This window comes from Acipenser ruthenus, chromosome 6 (genome assembly GCF_902713425.1).
Source record: "Acipenser ruthenus chromosome 6, fAciRut3.2 maternal haplotype, whole genome shotgun sequence".
Lineage (NCBI taxonomy): Eukaryota > Metazoa > Chordata > Actinopteri > Acipenseriformes > Acipenseridae > Acipenser > Acipenser ruthenus.
Window position 1 is genome coordinate 44,987,868 of NC_081194.1, and position 23,432 is coordinate 45,011,299.

Genomic DNA, 23,432 nt, shown 5'->3' on the forward strand with positions numbered 1-23,432 from the left:
AACTGTTTTTGTTCTCATCATATATTTTAATCTATCAGCCAAGAAGAACATGCACAGGGCAGGGCAGAAAAGCCCTGCTTTTGATTAATGTGTTGGTGTGGGTTGATTTAAAAAGAAAGGGATTAGTTTCGAGGTGTGTTGAAATGATTAGTTTTATTTAATGTATTGTTTGGTTTGTGTGTTGGTAGTGGTTGGCAGGGATGGGGTTAATTCCTATCCTTGCCAGAAACATGTGAGAATGTGGCTGGAGCCTTTATTGAATAATTGATGATTAATTAGGCTCCAGCCACATGGGATATAAGGGGAGAAAAATTATTTGTCTGGGGTGGGTGTTTGGAAAAAGGTGTGTGAGTGTGAGTATGAGTGTGAGAAAATGAAACAGAAAGTAAAAAGTAAAACTATTGCTACGCGTGCAGGAAGCACGGTGCTTGTTGGGTGGAGGTATTATTTAGTGTGAAAGATTTGCTGTGTGCAAACCTGTTATTTTGGTCTGTGAGCTGTGTTTTTGTACATCCCTTTGATTGATTTTTGTTGTTTGAATAAATACGCACGCACCAGCGCTTTCAGCCCCACAAGTACCTGCCTCTGTGTCAGCTTCCTAGTCTGGGTACATCACTACTCGAGCCAACCTGTCACATATGGTGTCCACCGTGGGATTGTACCGCTTCCACGGACCCAGGCCAGAACAGGTACTGTGGGTATACTTTTTTTTATTAAGAATGAGGATTGTTTTTTTGTTGGAGAAAATTGAGAGATATGAGGGCTGGCTGAGGGACCCCAGCACCCCCCTGTGGCTGAGAACAGAGGAGAGACACCTACTGGGGGACAGCCACCTGGATATCCTCTTGGACTTTATTAGGCTGAAGCCAGAAATCCAGCTAAAGAAGATCAGCAGAGGATATCCAGGGCTGATGGAAGCAGTGGAAAGGATGCCCCCGGTAGTAGACGGAGTACGGCACACCGCTGCTGTTGCCGGAGTGTCCCGCACTGAGGGCATCATTACCGCTGCCAGTGCCACCATCACGACTGGTGTTTCCCGCGCTGAGGGCAGCATGGCCGCTGCCAGCGTCAAGGCCACGTCCGGAGTGCCCAGTGCCTCTGCTACCACCGGAGTGTCCCGTGCTAAGGGCAGCATTGCCACTGCTAGCGCCACCGCCACGCCTGGAGGGTGACAGAACGCTGTCAGCTTTTCCACTGCCAGCCGTGCCGCTGGCAGCATTTCTGCTGGAGGAGCCAGCATTGCTGCTGCCAGGATTGCCTTGGCTGGAGGAGCCAGCCGTGCTGCTGGCAGCATTTCTACTGACAGCATGGCCTTAGCTAGAGAAGCCAGCAGTGCCGCTGTCAGCATTTCCACTGACAGCCTTGCCTTTTCTGCTTACAAATGTGCAGAATCAGTATAATTATAAATACATTCTAAACACAAAGAACAAAAGGGGCTACACTCCTTATCTCTCTGGTTGTCATACAGAGAGCAGACCAGCTGCCTCCAGACATCTTTTGAATTATATGAACCTGTTATGTTCCTACAAGGAGTAACAAGCAATATATTGCAGAACTTTCATGGATTAACTTGAGCATTCCTGCACTCAAAACTGTACTTTTATCAGTCAACAATAACCTGTCACTTCCAAAATCCCCTTTCAAAAAGGAACGTGCCACTTTACAAACCCAACCAATATGGGCCACAAAAGCATGTCCGTCCCCCCTCCCCCCGCGCGCCATATCCACCAATTATATTGGTTACTTAACATAGGCAGAAAGAATCACACTTGACTTTACATATTTCATTAATGCGCCATGCTGTTTACATGAACAATATCAGCATGGAACTGATGCTGTAAAATCAAAGGAACACTATTTTCACTGTGGAAAACTAGATGTCATCCTGGGGAGAAATATGCACAGAGCCGGATTCCCTGTTATGTTGCAATTATGAACAGAATTGATTACCTCCAAGGATAGTTTCATTTGGAATTCATCCAGGTATGATTAAGAACCCCTGAAAATGAGTCTTTGTTGAGGGCTGGATTTTATATAACATTCAAATTAAGCCCTCTGCTGCTTTATTTAAATTGCAGGTTATCACAGCTTAACATAGGAAATTAGTCCTGAAATCTACAGGATATACATTCAATGACAAAATACAGTCCAGGAAGCAAGAAATGAAAACTGGAGGTAATTATACGACACTCAAGTATTCACTCCTTTACAGACCATGATTACTCTCTTCCGGTGTTTGTTTTCAATTGTTTGCAGGGAACTCTTAAAAAACCAAAAGCAATTTGGAAACAGAATCACTAAGTACCTAGGAGACTGTTAAGGGTTTCCAAGCAAGATTACTTTTTGTTTCCATTTTTAATTAACTTAAAAAATGAAAAGCTTCAACTCTATTGCCTGTTTCAGCACACGTAGCATCTGCATGATGCAATGCTGTTTATAGAAAAGCAGGACATGAATTATATTCCTGACTTGGCTTTTAAGACTTAAGACTTAAAAGATGTCTTTGGCTTCCAAACACTTGAACATACTTGGCAGGAGCTTTTTTAATACACAATAAATCATGTACTTCTGCGGACGACCTTTCAGAGGTGAGAGCACTGTTTCATTACTGCAACAAAAATAAAAACCCAGACAAATGTGGTAATACAAGCTCCTAAATGTACTTTTACATTTCAGAATGCTTTCTCCTGGAAGACTAAACAAGCAATTATACAGGCCTTCACTGCAGCCTGTGCAGAATGGCTTAAAGAATACATACAAAATAGGCTGACATGAGCATATGTCCTTGTAACCTTGCAAGTGAGAGCTATAAATATGAATGAGTTATTGATCCAAGTAATTAACAACTGTAATAAAATACTTCATTACAGGGAAAATGTAATACACATACAGCATAGGAAAACCTTTTGAACTGCGTTTTCAAATAAAAATACACAACTTCTATTTGTGTTGAAGATTTTATTTAAATGTCTCAATGAGACAAATAAAATAGTGCGGTCTCATGTTACCCTTTTACTGATTTTTGTGCAAACAGTCCTAGAGCAGGGGTGAGTAGAGCTAATGTAAGGGTGAAATTTGCAGTCCTCAAAACCCAAGAGTAGCAAGACCCCCTTATGACATGTTTTAGAAAAAGATGATAAAGAGCAATACAGGCCTGCAAAAAGTCAGTAAACTAATTTGGAGTTACCCCACTGATTCACAAGGAGTGCACAGGGATTTGTATATGTTGTGATCAGTGAAAGTAGTACAAATGTACTTTTAAATAAATCTGTAAACTGTTCATAACGCTTGCATAACATACTTTATATAGCAAATTGTTTTTGTTAATACATTTTAATAGCATCAGCTAATTTTCAACCCAATGTAGCAGCACTTCAATTGAGTGATTATTCAGTCAGTTCTTCTGGTCTCAGTTTTGCTTGTGTTCCTTTTTCCAGTCTGACCCCTACTGTATTTTTGCGTAGTCTAACACATACACACATGCAACTGGTAACGTGAAGAAGAAGTTGAGAACAGCCATCTCAATCACCAAGGTCAGGTGCAACACAGCAATGGTGAGCCATATGGCTCCCTATTAATCGATCCAAACTTCCTCGGACAGATGAATACATGCAACTGGGAATGGGGCATTTGTTGGTGGTTTTACAACTCTGCTCACTACGAATCTTCGTATTCCTGAACAGATAATTGTCCTGTCTTCAAATACAAGCATAATTTTTCATCTGCCCCACAAGCGCAGTGGTATTCCAAATATTATCCATTAACCCTTGTTCTTCATTCTACAGCACAAAATGAGTCTCTGCAACGGTCATCTCCAACACCGGCACCACACTGAATGCTGTAGAATGCTGTATATCTCAATGTGAGTTTACTGGATCTTCTCCAGGAGTCTTCCATTTCAGCATCAACAAACAATGATTTTCAAACAGACACCTTTTAGTTTTCATTTAAGAAAACTCTTTGCTACAGATGTAAGCATTGTACACACATTGCACAAATAAAAGTAGCTTTTTATTGTTTGCCAAGTTTGCTTTTTTCCCACTGAAATGTAAAGATTGGCGTGTAAAACAGCTAATCCAAATAGTGTCTGAAAATACCCTCTTTCCCAGAAGTAACTGTAAACATCAGTTTCAGCCAAACTTCCAAGTATTTGGACCTATGGGCCCATAACATTGCGTCATACAGTTTTGTGGTGGATGTAATTTTATTGTAATACAAAACTAAGAACTGAACTTCCCTAAATGGGAATAACCTCAGACTCAACCAATGAGTTCACCGCATTCAATCATATGACTGGAGACAAACATGCATGTATTCTCTATCTATTCAAAATATATATACAGTACTGTGCAAAAGTTTTAGGCAGGTGTGAAAAAATGCAGTACTGTGCAAAAGTTTTAGGCAGGTGTGAAAAAATGCAGTAAAGTAAGAATGCTTTCAAAAATAGACATGTTAATAGTTTATATTTATCAATTAACAAAATGCAAAGTGAGTGAACAGAAGAAAAATCTACATCAAATCAATATTTGGTGTGACCACCCTTTGCCTTCAAAACAGCATCAATTCTTCTAGGTACACAGTTTTTGAAGGTACTCGGCAGGTAGGTTGGCCCAAACATCTTGGAGAACTAACCACAGTTCTTCTGTGGATTTAGGCAGCCTCAGTTGCTTCTCTCTCTTCATATAATCCCAGACAGACTCGATGATGTTGAGATCAGGGCTCTGTGGGGGCCATACCATCACTTCCAGGACTTGTTCTACTTTACGCTGAAGATAGTTCTTAATGACTTTCACTGTATGTTTGGGGTCGTTGTCATGCTGCAGAATAAATTTGGGGCCAGTCAGATGCCTCCCTGATGGTATTGCATGATGGATAAGTATCTGCCTGTACTTCTCAGCATTGAGGAGACCATTAATTCTGACCAAATCCCCAACTCCATTTGCAGAAATGCAACCCCAAACTTGCAAGGAACCTCCACCATGCTTCACTGTTGCCTGCAGACACTCATTCGTGTACCGCTCTCCAGCCCTTCGGCGAACAAACTGCCTTCTGCTACAGCCAAATATTTCAAATTTGGACTCATCAGTCCAGAGCACCTGCTGCCATTTTTCTGCACCCCAGTTCCTGTGTTTTCGTGCATAGTTGAGTCGCTTGGCCTTGTTTCCACGTCGGAGGTATGGCTTTTTGGCCACAAGTCTTCCATGAAGGCCACTTCTGACCAGACTTCTCCGGACAGTAGATGGGTGTACCAGGGTCCCACTGTTTTCTGCCAATTCTGAGCTGATGGCACTGCTGGACATCTTCCGATTGCGAAGGGAAGTAAGCATGATGTGTCTTTCATCTGCTGCAGTAAGTTTCCTTGGCCGACCACTGCGTCTACGGTCCTCAACGTTGCCCGTTTCTTTGTGCTTCTTCACAAGAGCTTGGACAGCACACCTGGAAACCCCTGTCTGCCTTGAAATTTCTGCCTGGGAGAGACCTTGCTGATGCAGTATAACTACCTTGTGTCTTGTTGCTGTGCTCAGTCTTGCCATGGTGTATGACTTTTGACAGTAAACTGTCTTCAGCAACCTCACCTTGTTAGCTGAGTTTGGCTGTTCCTCACCCAGTTTTATTCCTTATACACAGCTGTTTCTGTTTCAGTTAATGATTGTGTTTCAACCAACATATTGAATTGATGATCATTAGCACCTGTTTGGTATAATTGTTTAATCATACACCTGACTATATGCCTACAAAATCCCTGACTTTGTGCAAGTGTACCTAGAAGAATTGATGCTGTTTTGAAGGCAAAGGGTGGTCACACCAAATATGGATTTGATTTAGATTTTTCTTCTGTTCACTCACTTTGCATTTAGTTAATTGATAAATAGAATCTATTAACATGTCTATTTTTGAAAGCATTCTTACTTTATAGCATTTTTTCACACCTGCCTAAAACTTTTCCACAGTACTGTATATATACACACACACACAAGGTATTCCATTGGTTTGTATATAATGTCTGTGTCGATAACTTTTGAAAACAAGCCCTCAGCCCCATAAGCATTGTACTGTTTAACTATTAGACAAAATATTTCCAGAATACTTAAAAACTGCTGCTATAGCCATGATAATATTAATAGCATTTTAATTAAATTATACCAAATCAGGTTTTTAGAGTGCTCTGGCATTTTGCAGGGTGTCAATAACCCTATTGGACAGACCCAGGCGGCTCAAATGCAGCCATTCAGGGGCCAGACCCAGTGTTGCAGGCTCGATTGGGTTGGGGTGCCATACGGTCCCCGTGCCTGACTGAGCAGGTCACGACGCTTGGGCAGTCTCCATGGCTGGCCGCTCAGGAGCTGCATCAGGGCTGAAAACCACAGCCTCCTGGGCCAGTAAGGAGCTGCTAAAATCACCCTGGCCTGCCTGATTTTCTCCACACACGCAGGAACATTGTGAGCGGTGGGAAAGCATATAACAGTTGCCACTGGTGTGCCAAGGCATCTATCGCCAGCAGGTTCCCACTTCCTATTATGGAGAACCAGAGGGGACAGTGGGTCGATTACTGGAAGGCAAAGAGATCAATATCTGCTCTCCCGAATCTCTCCTAAATGAGGCTCACCACCATTGAGAAGAGATCTGCTGCCCAGGCTGTCACTGACTGGGCGACCTGAGGCCGCCCTGGTGGTTTATATACACCACCACTGTTGTGTTGTCCGTACGGACAAGCACACGTCTCCCTTGAACCTCCTGCAAAAAATTCTGCAAGACTCGCTCCAAAACACTGATCTGGAGACCCTGCCAAGGGGGGTTCCACACCCTCTGCTCCCCCCCTGCCATTCCACAAAGCGCCCCAGCTCAGGTGACGACCTCCCTTCTGGTGACACTGCCCAGCGCTACACCGAGGCCAACAGAGTGTCTTTAGACAGTGACGAGACACTGTCAATTGGCGGTCGCGGTTCAATGCAAGCTGAAAAACCCTGCTGTTGAACCAGACCTGCAGAGGGCGCATACGTAGGAGACCCAAAGGGAGGATCGGAGAAGCTGCTGCCATCAAGCCCAGAAGTTTCTAGAATGTCACTACCGTGAGTACTCTGTTGAGCTGAAAGAGCTCTAAACAGGCAGCCATTCTCTGCACTCTGCCGTCTGACAGAGTGGACAGCATGGACCTGGAGTCCAAGCACACTCCTAGATAGGAGGCTGTCTGAGAAGGTGTGACCTGGCTCTTCGCATGATTCACCGTTAGGCCCAACCGTTGAAGGTGGCCGGTGACAAGTTCTGTGTGGGTGTCTGCCTGTGCTGGAGACTGGGCACAAACTCTGATGCCTTTGAGTCTCATTGGGGCCAGGATAGCTTTCATGCACTTCAAAAAGCCACAGAGAGCTAGAGAGAGGCCAAACGACAAGACCCGGAACTCATACACTGTTCCCTGAAAGGCAAACCGCAGGTACTTGCTGTGCGCTGGTTTTATGGGGATGTCAAATTTTACATTTTTTGTCAGGTTTTCATTATTATTTGGAAAATGACATAGCGGTATGTAATTCAATATGTTAACGTAACATTGATCAGGAGGCTTTATTTGACTTTATGAAGAAAATTATGTTCATTCTATAAGGTAATGCAAAACGTCTGGCCACAGCTGTATGCCTAATGTGCAGATTTATATTTGAACAGAGAATACATTAATGTTATTTCAGCACAATAATTTATATATTTAAAATAAACCAAGCACTATAAATATGTGTGTGTGTGTGCAATTTATTTTAACTTTTTCTAACCTGACGTCTTGATATTTCAGACAACCTGTCTCCAGACATGTCCCGTAGCCATAACGTGACTGTACAAACAGACGGTGAAGTAGGCGACACAGCTCATTTGCATACCTTTGGTTAGATAAAATCTCTTGGTAACAATCTGTGATGTTAAATCACATCTAAAACCATTACTGGCCAGTAAAATAACCAGGCAGTCATTTAATAAATCACACTTTAAATACTGCCCAGACATGTTTTGTTAATGGCCAGAAATTACTGCCATCTTTTATGCACATGGGCCAATGTCTACAAATAATTCTGGCAAGCCCAAGATTTTTTTAATGATCAAACTTTGACCAATCAACACAAAATCGTTTGGCTAGCCATTAGTTTTATATCGATAAGTTATCAGAGCAACAAATGTACCTTTCTACTAATGTAATGTTTTCCTTATTAATTTACCACAACAATAAATATTATTTTAAGACTAGTTAACATTATTTAAGCATTAACTATACATAAACTAGTATGTGTCACTCACCTCAGGATGATTGTCTTCTTTGCCGAAAATAAACCCTTCCACTGTCTGCAATAAACAATTATGATTTAATAAATATTCTGAGCTACCTGTTTGATATACAATTATACGAACCATAGAAGAAGTTTATATAAAATACTAAATACATTGCCAGTTAAAAACAAATACAGATGCAGTACTGCTCACATCAGGTATTATCATCAAAGAAATCACCAGAGTTGGTTTTAGCTCAGCTCATTGTATCCTATTCTAGCAAAAGAATGGCCCTTCATATAACAGAGATAATTATTACAGTGCATAACCAACTTATGTTTTGATAGCTTTTCAGGTTAATGTAATTGCTAAACAGATTGACATTTTATTTTAATGCGTTTATAATAAATTAATTACCAAATATAGCAATGTACTTTTTGTCAACTAGATCATTTTATCCCCAGAGAGCTGTTAAAAATAGACTGTTTGTGGAAAGCTATTCAAGTTCCAAAAACAGCTTGAATTATAGTATCATCTTTTGAAGAGCACTGCAAGGTAGGAAACTCTTCAAAGGAAAATTAAAGTGAAAGTCCTATCTACATTACATAGACCTCTTTCGAAGCCTGGCACTGTTATCACCTACCTCTTGGTTTCTGAATCCAAATCAACAGTTTTGCTCTGCTGTCAAAATCTCTTAATTTATTTCTGAACATGTCTTTGGTGAATGCATTTTGTGACAAAATCTTGATTTGTTGCCTTCTTACCATCTTAAAATGACAGTCTGCCGAAAGCTCTCCATAGACTGGATTTGCAATGTATTAGCGTGGGCACTGGCAGGCTTGTAACAGTGCAGATCTGTCATACTGTAACTGTCAAGGGCTATCCTCTTGCTATAGTGGATTGGTGTAGCAGCAGTGCAGGGGGTTGACATTTCAAATGGAGTAAAGAGATATGCTTTAATGTATAATGGACTTTTTTAGGCATTACAATTTATATTCTATATTGCATTTTAATGGTTGGTTGACTTTGAGAGTTTCTCGTTTAAATGCTATAAACTTTATATAAATTCTATAAACTAAACTACAGTAATCCGTCGCATATCCACCATGATCAGCCTCTTCAGCAACATTAGTTTATTATTGAACAGAGAAGATTAGTTCAGATATTGTAGATCCTGACAAAGTTTCCGTACACTGTGTTGTATGTGATCTGTGCACTGCCATTGCTGGTAGTGTCACATGACTTGTTCAGTGTGTTGACTTGTAAATAAATCCTGTTCACCTGGGGGGCGTAGCAACTTCAACTTCCATCTCGATCTCCTGCCTGTCACTCAGCAGCGAATGCATGTACCCACACGGCTACTCTGTCACAAGAATTAATACCCTGTATCTTTCTAAACAAGGGATTTAGGGGAGATCCCCAAAGCGGAATCTCAAAACAATAATTGTGTAAATATAGTAATTGTTACAGCTGTGTATAGTGGTATTTAAAACAGGATTCATTCATCTGACTTTTTACATATCTGCCCTTAGTCTGCTCGCAGTCGGATATGAGACGGATTATTGTACTAACTTATTTTTAATATCAAATCATGTTTTCTTTAACATTATCCAAAGTTGTTCCTGTTATTCCAGCAAACAAATTAAACCACTAAAGTAAGGTGGTTTGAAAGCTCGCCACTGCTAAAAACACCTTACTTCCGAAATTATGCTGTTAAGACTGAAAACATACATTTTTGCTGTCATTTTTGCATAGCAGAAACATCAATAGAGGTAAGAAATACAATATTTTGAAAAATGCAGATGTTATGAAGTCAAGAACTCACATGAATGTATTAAAAAGAAAAATGTTTTTTCAAATATTTTGTATTTTTGATCAATTGTACATTTGTAAGTTTTTTTGTGTGTGTGTGTTCTGTTGATTGTATTGCTCTGACGAAGAGCCAAGATAAAAAATAAACACGTATGAAACGTAGCAAGTGAAGAGAAGGTAACACCGTAATGGAGTTTTACCTTTCAGCTTTCCCCCCCTCACCTCCACTGGCTTAGAATTTAGTGAAGTTCCATTCTTCAGGAGGACAGAAAGAGGAGACATGCCGGACACACAGAAAGGGAAGGTGGTTACAAAGGCAGGGTCAAGTATTGCAACAGATAACAACAGTTATTTTTGGGAAATAGGAAAGCAAGTGCACCAGTTAGGCAGTCTACATAGTATAAGAAGAGAAAAGAAAACAGATAGATTGCATGCAAATACCCAAGGGATCAGACAATGTAGGACAAGTAACATACATAGCTCTTGCAAAGGATATAGATAACAAATGTGTTTCTTGTGTGTTGTAATCTACCTAAATTTTGAAATAATATATACAATCGCAGACAAAAGTATTGGCACCCCACACTTAACATAAGATCATTCAAGAAAATATGTTTAATAGAAGCATTAGCCAATAATGAATATGACAAAGACCAAAATACACAGTTTCTCGTAGTTTAACAAACAATCTTTATAAAAAAAAAAAAAAGCACTTAAGCAATTTCCAGTACAGTGTAACCCGCTTAATATCCCCATTACCGTGCAGAGTTATTTGGGGATATTATGCGGGTTGGGATATAAACAGGGTCTCATGTTGTCCTATGGCGCCACCACGCAGTATTGCAATATTGTACTAATATTACAGTACTGTAACATCAAATAGGTTTTCTAAAGAATGTTTACTTTAATTAAACAATAGCAGAAATTAATTATTTGTCTAGATAGCTCAAACAAACGCGAACAATTGCTGCATACTTTAATTAGCTAGCTGACATTATATCAGTGCAGGGGGAAACCAGTCCACTAAAACACTTACCGCACCATAGGCTTAAGTTTATTGCTGTAACTTAACATAATTACTGTAGCTAACAACTCAAACAACGCTATGTGTACAATCTAATAAAATCAGGAACAACAAAGCCAGCTACATTTACTATATTTAACGTTAACGTTAGTTACTGTTTCTTTCAATTTATTAGCTAGCTGTTGCTAGTGAAAATGATTAGCCTATACTAACGTTAAACACATTTAAAACCAATGTGTGTGGTTGGCTTGGTAACGCTGCAACATAGTGTACTTTACCATATAAAACAGTACAACAGATCCTACCTTAAATTTTTTGATTGTGAAAAGAGAACATTGGTTGAAAAACATATTGTCCTTATTTAAAAAATTCATGGAATGTTGCCTGGTGGGTGTTGAGGGGATAATAAGCAGGGTTCCTAATGATATTAAAAGAGTTAATTTAACATAGAAACCTATGGTGAGTGGCAAGTAGTTTTTTAAAAAAGGTGATAATAAGCGGGTTGGGATATTAACCGAGGGGACATTAACAGGGTTACACTGTATAAATGTTTTTGCTCAAACGAGCCAACTTGCGGGCTCCCGAGTAGCGCATCCAGCAAAGGCGCTCCGCGTAGAGTGCAGGATGCGCCCTACAGCCTGGATGTTGCCGGTTCAAGTCCAGGCTATTCCACTGCTAATTGGATATTCTAAATTGGGAGAAAATGATAAAAAATAAAAAAGAGCCAACTTCCCAACATTTTGATATGTTTAACATTCCTTTGTCAAGGGAAAGTGTGTTTGAAAACAAACAATATATATTATATACTGTATATATTATACAATGTAATTGGTTCCAGGGGTCCCTCGGATATGTGACAATATCATATCTCAGAGGGAGATGTTATACTATGTTGCAGTTGTTTTATTAAATTAACAATGTCAGGTACATCAGTGTGTCTAAAACACCAAAGTGCGGTACTGCATGTATACTATACAGTAATTTCATCATCCAAGCTCGCCATCTTCCAAGCATCTACAATAATGCAGTCATCCCAGCGGTACGTCTGACTCTCTGAGGAATCACTGAGAACCCCCCTCCCCCGCCCCCTGCATCTTCTACTAGACTTCCTATAATAGCTCCAAAAGCATAATTACCAGACACTGGTTCTCTTCCCACCTCTCTGCTCTTGTCACCAGAGTAGGTCTTTTGCTCCTATTCTACACCACACACTCCTTCAGGATTGGCGCAGCCTCTTCAGCAGCTACAGCCTGCATCAGCCATCACCTGATCAAGAACATGGGGCGTTGGTCCTCTTCAGCAGTCAACTCCTACATCCAATCGCTGCCATCTGATATCACTGCAGCTCACCAGTCTATAGCTAGTATGCCCGGAGTGGGGACGCCCTCTCCGCCAGGACCACCAGAGGTTTTCCCCTAATAGAGGGTTTTTTCCTCTCCACTGAGCGGATGGCCAACACATAGCTTGTTCCACTAACCATCTATTTTTAGTTGTTTTGTTTGTAATTGTTTGTCTTGTCATTGTTTGTCGCTTCTTGCTTTTATGTTTGTCTTCACAGGTGCGAGTTCAGTGGGGAGCCGGTGGTCCATCTTTTGGGGGGATAGTGAGTCTCACTTCCCCGACCTGGAGTTCCAGTAACTCTGCAGGTTCTTCGTGTGGTCAGAGGGGACCACTGGCCACAATATTCTTTCACAGCTCATGCGCCATATCTTGCCTCAAGAAAGAAGGCTTTGTCTTACTTCCTTCTTTACTCTCCAGGGATGTGGCCCTCTTACTCTTAGTGCTCGAGTCCCATAACTAACAATTATTTGTCTTCTTTCAGATTCTCTTTTCTTCCTTTCGTCAAGGCTTCGTATGAGCCATTCCGTTCTCTGAGGGTCGAACCCGGTCGCTAACTGGGACCCAGTCGCGAGGCCGAGCCTATAACGACTCTTCGAGAAGTCAGAGGACTGTCTTTTCAGGGGCCCGGAGGCCATTAGGGCTAGCCTCGACTCCATAGGGAAGGCTCTCTCGGTTGGAGTGCGGCATGTCCTCTCGCAGCCCTGGCTCCCGCCCCGTGGATTGATAATAATAATAATAATAATAATAATAATAGCTTGTTGTGAATGTTGTATGCATGTCAGTGTGGTCAGATACAGATGCAGCATAGGAGCTGGTTTACTAAACTCAGGCGAAACAGCGCAAACGCAACAGTGACTAATGTCTTTACAGACAATACCGCTTTGTATTGGCACAGTGTTTTCCTGCGAGTATATATGGAACAATAAAGCCAGACGCAATACATGTGCTAAATCATTACTTGTCATTTCATATTTTTCCTATTTTCTTTGCTTTGTGACAGTTTTGCTATTATGCTTCAAGAACGCGCATGTTGCTAGTAAATCTCAAACACTGGTATTAGCGTAAATTCATTGAATAGCACTGGTTGTGGCAGTTGATATATCAGCCCCATCGTATTTTTACATGTGTATGTTTTTGACAAGCCCTGCTTTGCATCTGTGCGACAAGGGGAGACACTTTTCTTGGTGCTTGCTGAAGTCACGTCCATGATTTGCTTTGCTGTATGGAGTGGTTCATTTCCAAGTGAACTGGAATACGTTTGGTTTCACATTGCAAAAAGTTGAAACAGAGTAAAGTGGCAAACGTACCGAGTCCACTTCCAGGCAAACCGATTTCAAGTGATCTCGGTTCCCTTGGTTTGATGTGAATCCTGGTGCGATTATGTGATGCTCAGAGGTTTCACATATCACTCAACAACACTTCAATCCACACCAAAGGGTCTAACAAACTAGGTGTGAAAGTACCCTAAGTGGGCAAGTACTGTTGAGTTACTATACATATTTTGACAGAAAAAAACTCAAGCATTTTGAAAAATAACCAAAAAACAATAATATCATACAGTATATAAAAAGCGAAAGCCCGAAATTGTTTTTTTACATAAAACTCGAAAATAGATCAAAATAAGTACTAAAAAATGTAATTAATAAAAACAGAAAAACAGAAGCTCTAAAATAACCAAGCACAGATGCTTGCCAACCTATAACTTTGTTATATAATGCTTTACTGAATTAAAAAATCCAGCTATCATTTTTTTATTTATTTTATAAGCAACCTTTACTTAGTTCACCGACATTTTCATTGAAAAGAGGGAAAAGGTTGATGAAGAGAATACTATTAAGTTGCTGATTTAAATGGCCGGCTGTGTTGTCACTGTTTTGAACTGACTTTGCAGCTAAAGCGAATTTTGATACTGAGAATAAAGCTGTAGAAACACAATAACGGTTAATAGTTTTTTTTGTGATGTGATGTAGCATACAACAAACTGGTGCTCTGATTGGTTGGAAGATCCTCGGCACTCTATATTATATTTAATACATAAAAGACACAGCTCTCTGTTGCAAGTCAGATGCAGTCACCATGGGCAAGGCAGACAGATTGAAGACTGATAGTAGGCTCTTGGTTGGCATATTGGAGACTAAACAAAAAACGGATGTTTCATGAGGAAATGTCACAAAAGTGATGACTCTATACTATGGGCCCTGGACAATAGGTTTGTTGAAGATGTCCACCCCCAACTTCCCTGAAGGAATTAGAGACATTTGAAGAGCTTGATAGGTCTAGCTGAGGGAATGGCATATGAGATCCCTTCAATACAGTTGATCTTATTTAAGGTAGATGTGGTGCTATCCTTTTTTTCCTGCCTCATTTGTCATGGGTCTGCAAATGGAACTTCAGTGCTGTCAAGATGGCACAGTGATTCAATGCGTGGGGTTCAGCAGCTATTAATAGTGGTTATAATGACTCACTCTCTGACCCTTGGGGGCTACAGTATGTACCTTCCAGTTGAAATGATTCTTGCGAAAATAGGATAAAGTCCTTCCTTCTTCCCCAAGGCATGCTAATGGATCTAAGCTAATAGAAAGATGAGAGACTTCAGACTAATCCAAAGATATTCTACTTCAATTTGCAAGCTGGTCAGTTTGCAAGCTGGTCTGGTCTTGGTTGATACTAAGATATGGTTTTCGCCACAAACTAGAAAGAAGTGACACAGGTGCATTTTAGAGTCCTATAAAATAATCTTAAAACAGTGTTTTCATACATTGGTTGTATATTGTAAATATTCCTATCACATATTCTCACCAATTTCCTTTTCTAGATTTGATTTTCACTTTTTCTCAGGTGAAGCCAATTCATCTTGCCACCTCACTCTCTGTGCAACAGGTATTAGGACTATATGCTAGCCTATACAGAGTCCTGGGGGTCTATTCATAAAGTCGAAATGTGAAAACAGGAGCACATGATTGGATTTCGTCCATAGCTGCCTATTTAACGGCAGTTGCTATTCATAAGAGAATTCAGATGCGTCGTTAAGCCCCAACGATTTTTGTCTATTTAGGCATGTTTTTAACAAATTGATAGAAAGGTTAACGGTGATCTCATTAGCATGAAGTTTTCATTGGTCCTGAGTGTCAAACTGCTATTCATAAGAGTGAACAACAGCAAAATGCTGTCGATAACTAGGAGTTATTGAACGCTTTCTACAGTCAAGTCTAAACAAACGACAGCCTTGGCAGACTATTTTTTTAAAGACATATTTTATTACTACACTTGATCTGTTATACAGTTTGACATACCCATGATTAACACTGCCTATTTTTAAAAAATAAATAAATAAATAAATAAATAATCTGTAGCTTTATATGAAGGAAAATGTTTAATATAAATATATACTCAAACAAGGACATATTCTCTGGCATAATCATTTTGAAACAGCGCTGTGAAGCAGACAGCAAGTGAGAGAATTGACAGTTATTTTATTATTATTATTTCTTTGCCGTGATCCACGGCTGACAGCGGTCCTTTTCTTTTTATTTATTTTACCTGTGTTCACAATAAACAGTTTGGACGAATACTGCTTGTGTGAACCTGTTTATTTTCATGGAGCGTTACAATATACAGTATACCAGTATTGCTGATGCAGTCGGTGGGAAATTTGGGCTTGCTTGCTATTGCAAAAAACACTGATTAAGCCTCAGTGCGAGGTTCGATCAGTGTTCGAAAGGGAGTCTTATTATTTTAATTTTTTTCGCGCACCACAAAACGATCCATTTTGTGTACAGTGTGAAATACGACTTAAACTTTCACTGATTCATAAACATAAACTCGCCCCTGATCGAGTCCCTGCTTTAAGCAGGGTTTATTATTATTATTATTATTATTATTATTATTATTATTATTATTATTATTATTATTAATAATAATAATAATAATAATAATAATAATAATAATAATAGTTGAGAATTTGTAAGATTAACATTTAAAGTTTTCAAAATTATTATTATTGTAATAATAATAATAATAATAATAATAGTTGAGAATTTGTAAGATTAACATTTAAAGTTTTCAAAATTATTATTATTGTTATTATTATTATTAGAATTACAGTATTATTCAAACGTCCTCCTACAGTGCTTTTTGTTTATTTATTTATTTATTTTTGGTCCTGCAGTTAAGAATGGAAATCTTATGTGTGCATATGGAAATGTGTTTACCAGCGTTGCCAAACAAAACGAAAATACTTTTCTTTTTCTAAATTATGACATCGGTAGTAGGCTACTGTCAGTGGATTCTGTTTTTCTTTTTGCAACAGCTACCGACGCCACCCAGGGAACATTAATAATGCTGATGATGTCATCAAAAACAGGCAGATTTTCATTCTTGAACGACTGTATACCCATTCATTAAGTGCTTTGCGACAGTCGCCCGTATTCAGATAATTTTATGAATAGCAATATGGACGACTTTCGTTAGTTTTAAACAAAATTTGTTTTATTACGGCAGTTAGCAAGTATTTTTATGAATAGGGCCCCTAGACTGGGAGTGTGAGGCTTACATGCTGCACAGTAAGGGGATGTATAGTGTGGTAGCAAGATACATTGCCTAAATCAAATGTGTTTTAATGCTTTAGTTATTACCTGCTCAAAATACAAATTAAAATCAATCAGACTCAATCACATTTTGTATTTTGTACAAAGAGGGATTCGACAAATGAAACAGTTTGTGATAATATATATAAAATGAATTATTACCTCAGTTAATTCATTGTGATTTTGTTCAAAGCATTCAACCGCTTCCCACACCCCCCGCTTTGGAAAATCACATTCTTTTTTGGTTTCAGTAACCGAGCATGGGTCATCCGTGGGCTCTGTGTCATCTGCTCGGCTCTCCTACCCCTCTGACATGCAGCACCCAGCCTCTTTCAGATGGAGCCCCTGGACAAGCAGATAACAGGCCTCCAAGTCAGCTTCCCACACTCTCTCCAGCAGCTGATTCCCACAGCTACAACGAAAGCCAAGAACACATAGCAAAGAGCAGACACAACAAACTTTGGATACAAGGTCAACCTATTTTAATGAATGCGAGGAAATTGGCTTTGCGTAACTGTTTCCTCAGTTATAAGTAACTCATCTTTTCCACGTAGTACATAAAAAATACATTATTTATGGACATTGAAGTAATGGGTTACAGTACCCTTTTGTACATTCATGCATTATTAGTGTTGAGTTTCCGATAAGAAACGCTGAAGTTTCCAAAGTGTATTAGACAGGAAATAGGGATTAATCAAGACAATTTGGACAAAAAAATATTTAGCTGCCACTTAAAATGCCAATAAGGCATTTTTTAAAGACAGGGCATCCTATAACAGGAAGGCTTAGGTTGGCCACAAAATATAAATTCAGACTATATAGGAGTACTGTACAACCACAGAAACTGCACTGCCACTATATAGTAGGTGTAGACTCTGCGAGAGTGTAAGCAACCCCAACAGATGTCCATAGTCATCACAACTGGGTAAGTCATTGTTTAAAAGTGATGACTCTGTACTATGGGCCCTTCTGGAGAACAGGTTTGTTGAATAAATAATTCTCCAAATATATGTAAGTATGGTCATTTTAGGGGATATGCACTGTTACTGGAGAAAACAAATATAATGGAATCATTGAGTCCATGCAATTAATCTAAACAGAGCCTGAACTGAAAAGTACCTTACTTTAAATGATTAAAAACGCATTACAAAGGTGGTTTACATACTTTAAAATACATAAAAAAACACTTTGATTTCCACAACCTTGGTATACAATTATCAAATGAATAGACTACAGTGTGTATCAATACTGTCCTGATTTTTATTGGTTGGTAATGTACATGTGCTACTGAATGTCAACAACAAGTTTCATCAACATTAGATGACCCATTCACTAGATACTGTATTCTACTGTAATTTGCAGGCAAAGTTCCATGGCCTGACTTCTGACAGCTCAGAGTTCTCCCCTCCAGGATCCTCCTGGCGGTCCAGGTGGTGAAATCTTGGGCCAAATTGTCTAAGACATTCCAACATACAATATACATCAACCATCGCTCTTCGACTACAACGAAAGTGATTACAGGCAACACAATTCTGCTTTAAAATCTGTAATTTCACTACAGTATTGGCAATGATGTACTTGGAAACAGGAAACTGGAACTACCTTGTTTAGGCTGAAGTCAAACCACCTGAAAACTATGTTGAGTCCAGTTCCTATATATTTGATGCATTGGTGCACTCATTTAGCTGGTTATGCTGTTTTTCCTCTCCCTTTTCCTTCGCACATGATTCTGAAGTGTGACATAGTTATTGTTTATACTGCCTTAATTAGCCTCATATATAAGAACTGGACCAACATAGTTGGGAGCTGGATTGACTTGAAAATAAAGCAGAATTACAGATTTTAAAGCATAATTACATGTCACCCGTAATCACTTTCATTGCATACTGTAGTTGAAGATTGCCACACACTGATGGCTGAGTGATATTGTACTGTATGTTGGAATGTTTTAGACAGTTTGGCTCAGTATCTCAACCTCTGGGCAGGAGCTTCCTTGAAGGGAAACTCTGAGCTGTCAGGAGTCAACCAAGGCCGGGTGATGGAACTTCGACCCCCACCCCCCTCTCCACCCGAAACAGAGATACGTCTACAACGGATGCAAGAGGGAGGTAGGAATTCAGGACATTTTGGGTAAGATAAGCTCTGTTATTAACCAGTAGGTTAAATCAATAGAAACCATGCAAGGGGGTTGTAGTCTTAATCACATTAAATCCTAAAGACTTTCCACGAGACCTCACACACTGGCTGACAAACAACCAGTATCTCCTTATAAGAGGCAACCAGAAAACCCAAAGGTGTTGGCGAGCTTTCAAACAAGTGTGTGTTGGAACAGCACAGCCACAACATATATTCACAACACATATACAGTAGATGTACAAGGCATATGAGTGACATTCTGATGCCTTTGCAAAGCAATCACATCAGGATTTTTATTTTTTTATTTTTTGTTGAAGTTATATTGAATATTATTGTTTATGTATGTTTTGCTACTGTCTCTGAACACGACCATCCCTGTCAGTATTAGACATTATTAATGGCTGATAACCCTGCAAAGGCATCTAATTGGATTGTCATCATTACAGTACAATATAAATACTTTTGAGAATCCTGAGTGACTGCTTTCATATCGAGCCCACTGCTGAATGATGTTTATTGATAGGTGAAAATACATTTACTCAAAGGCATTTTGCTAATCAAGCCTTGTTAATTAAACATGCCCTTTTGTATATCTTTCTCTTGATGGTCTTAAGCAAATAAATGAAACAACAGTTTTTGCTTCCTTTTTTAGGATGACCGTGTTAATTGAAGTTAAGGAGAAAGGTTTACTCAATACAGTATTTATCCCCTATATTCTTATACATATGATATTATACTGGTTAATCATGGAAAACTATTAACCCACAACGGTTAACCTTTTGTATTGCATACCTTGACTATGGAATATCCTGTCTCACAGTTAACCAAAGTAAAGTGGATGCTGTGGTTTACCAGATATTAGGTCTGTGTTATAAAGCACAAAGAGTACAGTGTGTATAACTAATACATTATAGGCTTTGTGGTTTTAAATTCACCCCAAAACACCTTATTGGGAGATTTAAAAGAAAGTAATAAGAATCTTGACTGCTGACAATGATTTTTCGACACACACCCACTCAGAAGACTTTACAGTTTAACTTTAATTAAAATTAGTAATGAAAGATGCATACTGTTTACTAGGTTATGCACTGACAATGTATGAAACCACCATTGTAATTCCAAAGTGACTGGACCTCCATATGTGACGTTGGGAGCTGAGAACTGCTGTTTGCTGTGTGTATTCTCACAAAAATAATTTTATTACATGAGGCTGTCTGTCTGGAAGCTGATAAAATGCTTTGAAAGTTCAAATGCTGTCTTGAAATGCATTTACTTCACACTGCATAATAACGTATGAATTTTGAGAAGCCACTTTTATTATTTATGAAAAAATTATAATTTAAACAAGATCACAGTGGTAAGGTTTACTATTTACTGTCAGAATGACTTCAGCTGACAATGCCTAACCTGAATGGATTCTGATTGACTGAGCTATATCATAGTTGCATCACAGAAGCACTCCTGTCAGATACAATAAATATCCAAAAAGGAATGAAGGAGATTGGGTATTTTCTTTTTAAAAGTTAACTTTTAAATGCTGGAAAATATCTCCAGGCTCACATTCTGGTTGGTTTAACCAAAACATTTTTTTTTGTCAATTCCCTTGGTACAATTTGTTCTTCTTGTATTAATATTTAACATTTTTGCTTTTCAATTATAACAAATTGAAAGAAATGAATGAGCCATGGTGATGTTAATCTTTTCACTTCAGCTGTGAAGATCTGGCAGGATATATAGCAGTAACAATATAAACAAGCACAAACTGAAGTAGACAGATTTGTTAGCATTTGGCTTGTAATGTTGTCTGTGAAATGTGTTATTTGTGAATAAAAATGAACCAGAGGTACAAAAATAAAACCATTATAGAATGGACTGACAGATTTTTTGTGATAGGGCTCTGTGACGGGGTACACCCAGCCCCTATGTATAGGTGCATTTTATTTTTGTATTATTATGGTATAAAGTATGACGGCGAAAACCCTGTCTTGTGTTTTATTTAACCTCGTGCAGAATGTGGCTGTATACAGATTGGATAATTGAGGGCTAATCTGAAGGCAGCCACATCTATAAAAACTGAGGTTTGGGCTGTGCAGGGAGAGAGAGAGTCCGGAGATGGCGTATTGTTGTGGTTCAAAGTAATTACAGAAAACAACTAATACCTGCACGCTCGGTATTTGTTTGGTGTTTTTGATTATTTAGTGTTTGTTTGTTTTGACCCCCACGCCGTTTTCTTTTGTGTTTGTTAAGTTTATTTTGTTTATAAATAAGAGCATAATTGCGACTCACCCAGCAACACTGCTGTCTGCCTGTGTGTTACTTCCTGGTCCTGACATCACCATAAGCCAACCTGCCACAGGCTCTTAGTAGAGCTGACACAGCTTACGGTACAGCAGGGTATTTGATCTAAACATTGGTGATTCTTAATAACTCGGCTCTAATAGTCCTGCTGGTGTTTCTCCCAAAGTTTAGTTTATTTTCCAACTTAACATTACGATGTACAATGAAATGCAGTGAAAAAGAAATTTGAAGACAGCTGTATATAGATCTGCCACTGTTAAGATAATTAAAATAGACACCCCAAAGTGTCATTGAGCTGGCCAGCGTAATCGCTACTATATTTTCCCAGTCAAACTGTATCTTAAGGGGTTGCTAAAAATGTGTAGTATTTAGTGAAATAACATAACAAGTATGTATTGTTTTCCCTAACCTGAATCACATTTGAATGTTATCCAAATGATGCAACATTCGTAACAGACCCATCATCCTCAGCCAAATGATGCGACACTGACATTCTTACCTCAACTGGCCAGGGACATTTTTTAAACTGTATAATTCATTTATGCAATATACATAACATTTGGCATTAATATTTTGAAAACTTATTTTAAATTCCAGCTGCAAGCCAACTTGACACAGCCACAGAACACGTGCATTAAAGATCTGATTTAGATCTGGTATTGAAAATATTGCACACTAAACTGGATACAGAGTTCCACAACCATTTACCACATAAATTGACTTACATTTGTCACACCAACCGAAACATTTAATTCTCTCATATGCTTATAGACAAAATAAGCTGCTCTATAATAGTTACCCTAAGCACCCCTTGGAATGCAAACAACTTCCATTAGATGTGTAGACACCGGCGTAGATTTAGCTAGGGACGGTAGGGACATGTCCCTACCAATGTCAAGGGACTGTTGAATTGTGCCAACCAATAATTTTGATAAATCTGAAACGTCTTTTGTCAAGTCATTTTATCCGCTCCACAAAGGGTTAACTCTCTCAAGATCCCATCATTGCTCCTCCCTCCTCCAAGAAAAAAAACAAACAAAAAAAAAATGCTAATTTGATTGGCTTAGGCCGTAGGTTCCTAAACGGGGGGGTGGGGGGGCGCGTGAAACCTTCCAAGGGGGCGTGGTGAACGTTTGAATAATAACGTACTAGTAATAATAACAGTGACGTGCTAAATGATACTCCCGATTTCGCCCTTTGAGTGCAGCGAGTTATTAAAGAGAGAAAAAGAGATACCTGTAGCTTTAAAAAGAATGGCACCCTGGTATTTGTAGGTGTTTGGTGGGGTTTTGGGGTGTAATCAGCAGACAAGAAAACTACAAATTCCATAATGCATCACTGTAACACTGACTCAGTGCGCGGCTGACGTCAGGGACCAAGGAGAGTGTGTTGTTTTCATTGAAGCGCGAAAGTGCACAAGGACTCGGGAGTGAAAGGTAATTATCCGGGTTTAAAATAAAAAAGATTCTAGTCATTCTTAAACGGTGTACATTGTGCCACAATTTTCACATTTATTTAAAAAAAATAAGAATACATATAATCAGTTTAATTCGATATTTAGTTTGTGTTTGTTGGTTAATGCGTTGTCACATTATTTCTATCCTCCTCCTTCCTCCCTTTGTAACTAACTTACTCCTTGCTTGATATTTTTGTATCGTGTGTGTAAAAAGCGAACACGAACATATGTATTTGATTGAATGGACAGTGTGACTATCCAGACGGCTAAATAGACACACTATATTATATAGGCAGTAATAAAAATATATATATTAAAAAGTCAAATTAAACAGGGGGGGGGGGGGGGCGGCGGCAACTATAAAAATAAATTTCAGTGGGGCATGAGTAAAAAAAGGTTGGGAACCGCTGGCTTAGGCTGGACTCTGGAAAGACATTCATCTGAAGCTGCCGCTTGCCGGTCAGTCTGATATGAGTGTGAGCCACTGACTGAATGAAAGCCAGGTGCCGGGGCTGAAGGTATTGTCAGG

At 39.2% G+C, this 23,432-nt stretch overlaps 1 protein-coding gene across 4 annotated transcripts in view; it reads right to left on the minus strand.

The window, feature by feature from the left end:
• The window catches only part of LOC117411327 (disrupted in schizophrenia 1 protein), a 158,304-nt gene that overhangs the window by 4,511 nt on the left and 130,361 nt on the right, over positions 1 to 23,432 (minus strand). The window contains exons 11-14 of one of the 4 annotated variants that reach the window (XM_059025425.1): positions 17,176 to 17,425; positions 12,223 to 15,118; positions 10,263 to 11,774; positions 8,281 to 8,325 (exon numbers count right to left, since the gene is read on the minus strand). In XM_059025425.1, coding sequence (XP_058881408.1) covers positions 17,314 to 17,425 — 112 coding nt within the window. In that variant the 3' untranslated portion in view covers positions 8,281 to 8,325; positions 10,263 to 11,774; positions 12,223 to 15,118; positions 17,176 to 17,313. Of the gene's footprint in view, positions 1 to 8,280; positions 8,326 to 10,262; positions 15,119 to 17,175; positions 17,426 to 23,432 lie in introns of all 4 variants that reach the window. The other 3 variants (XM_059025424.1, XM_059025426.1, XM_059025423.1) reach the window with 3 other exon arrangements.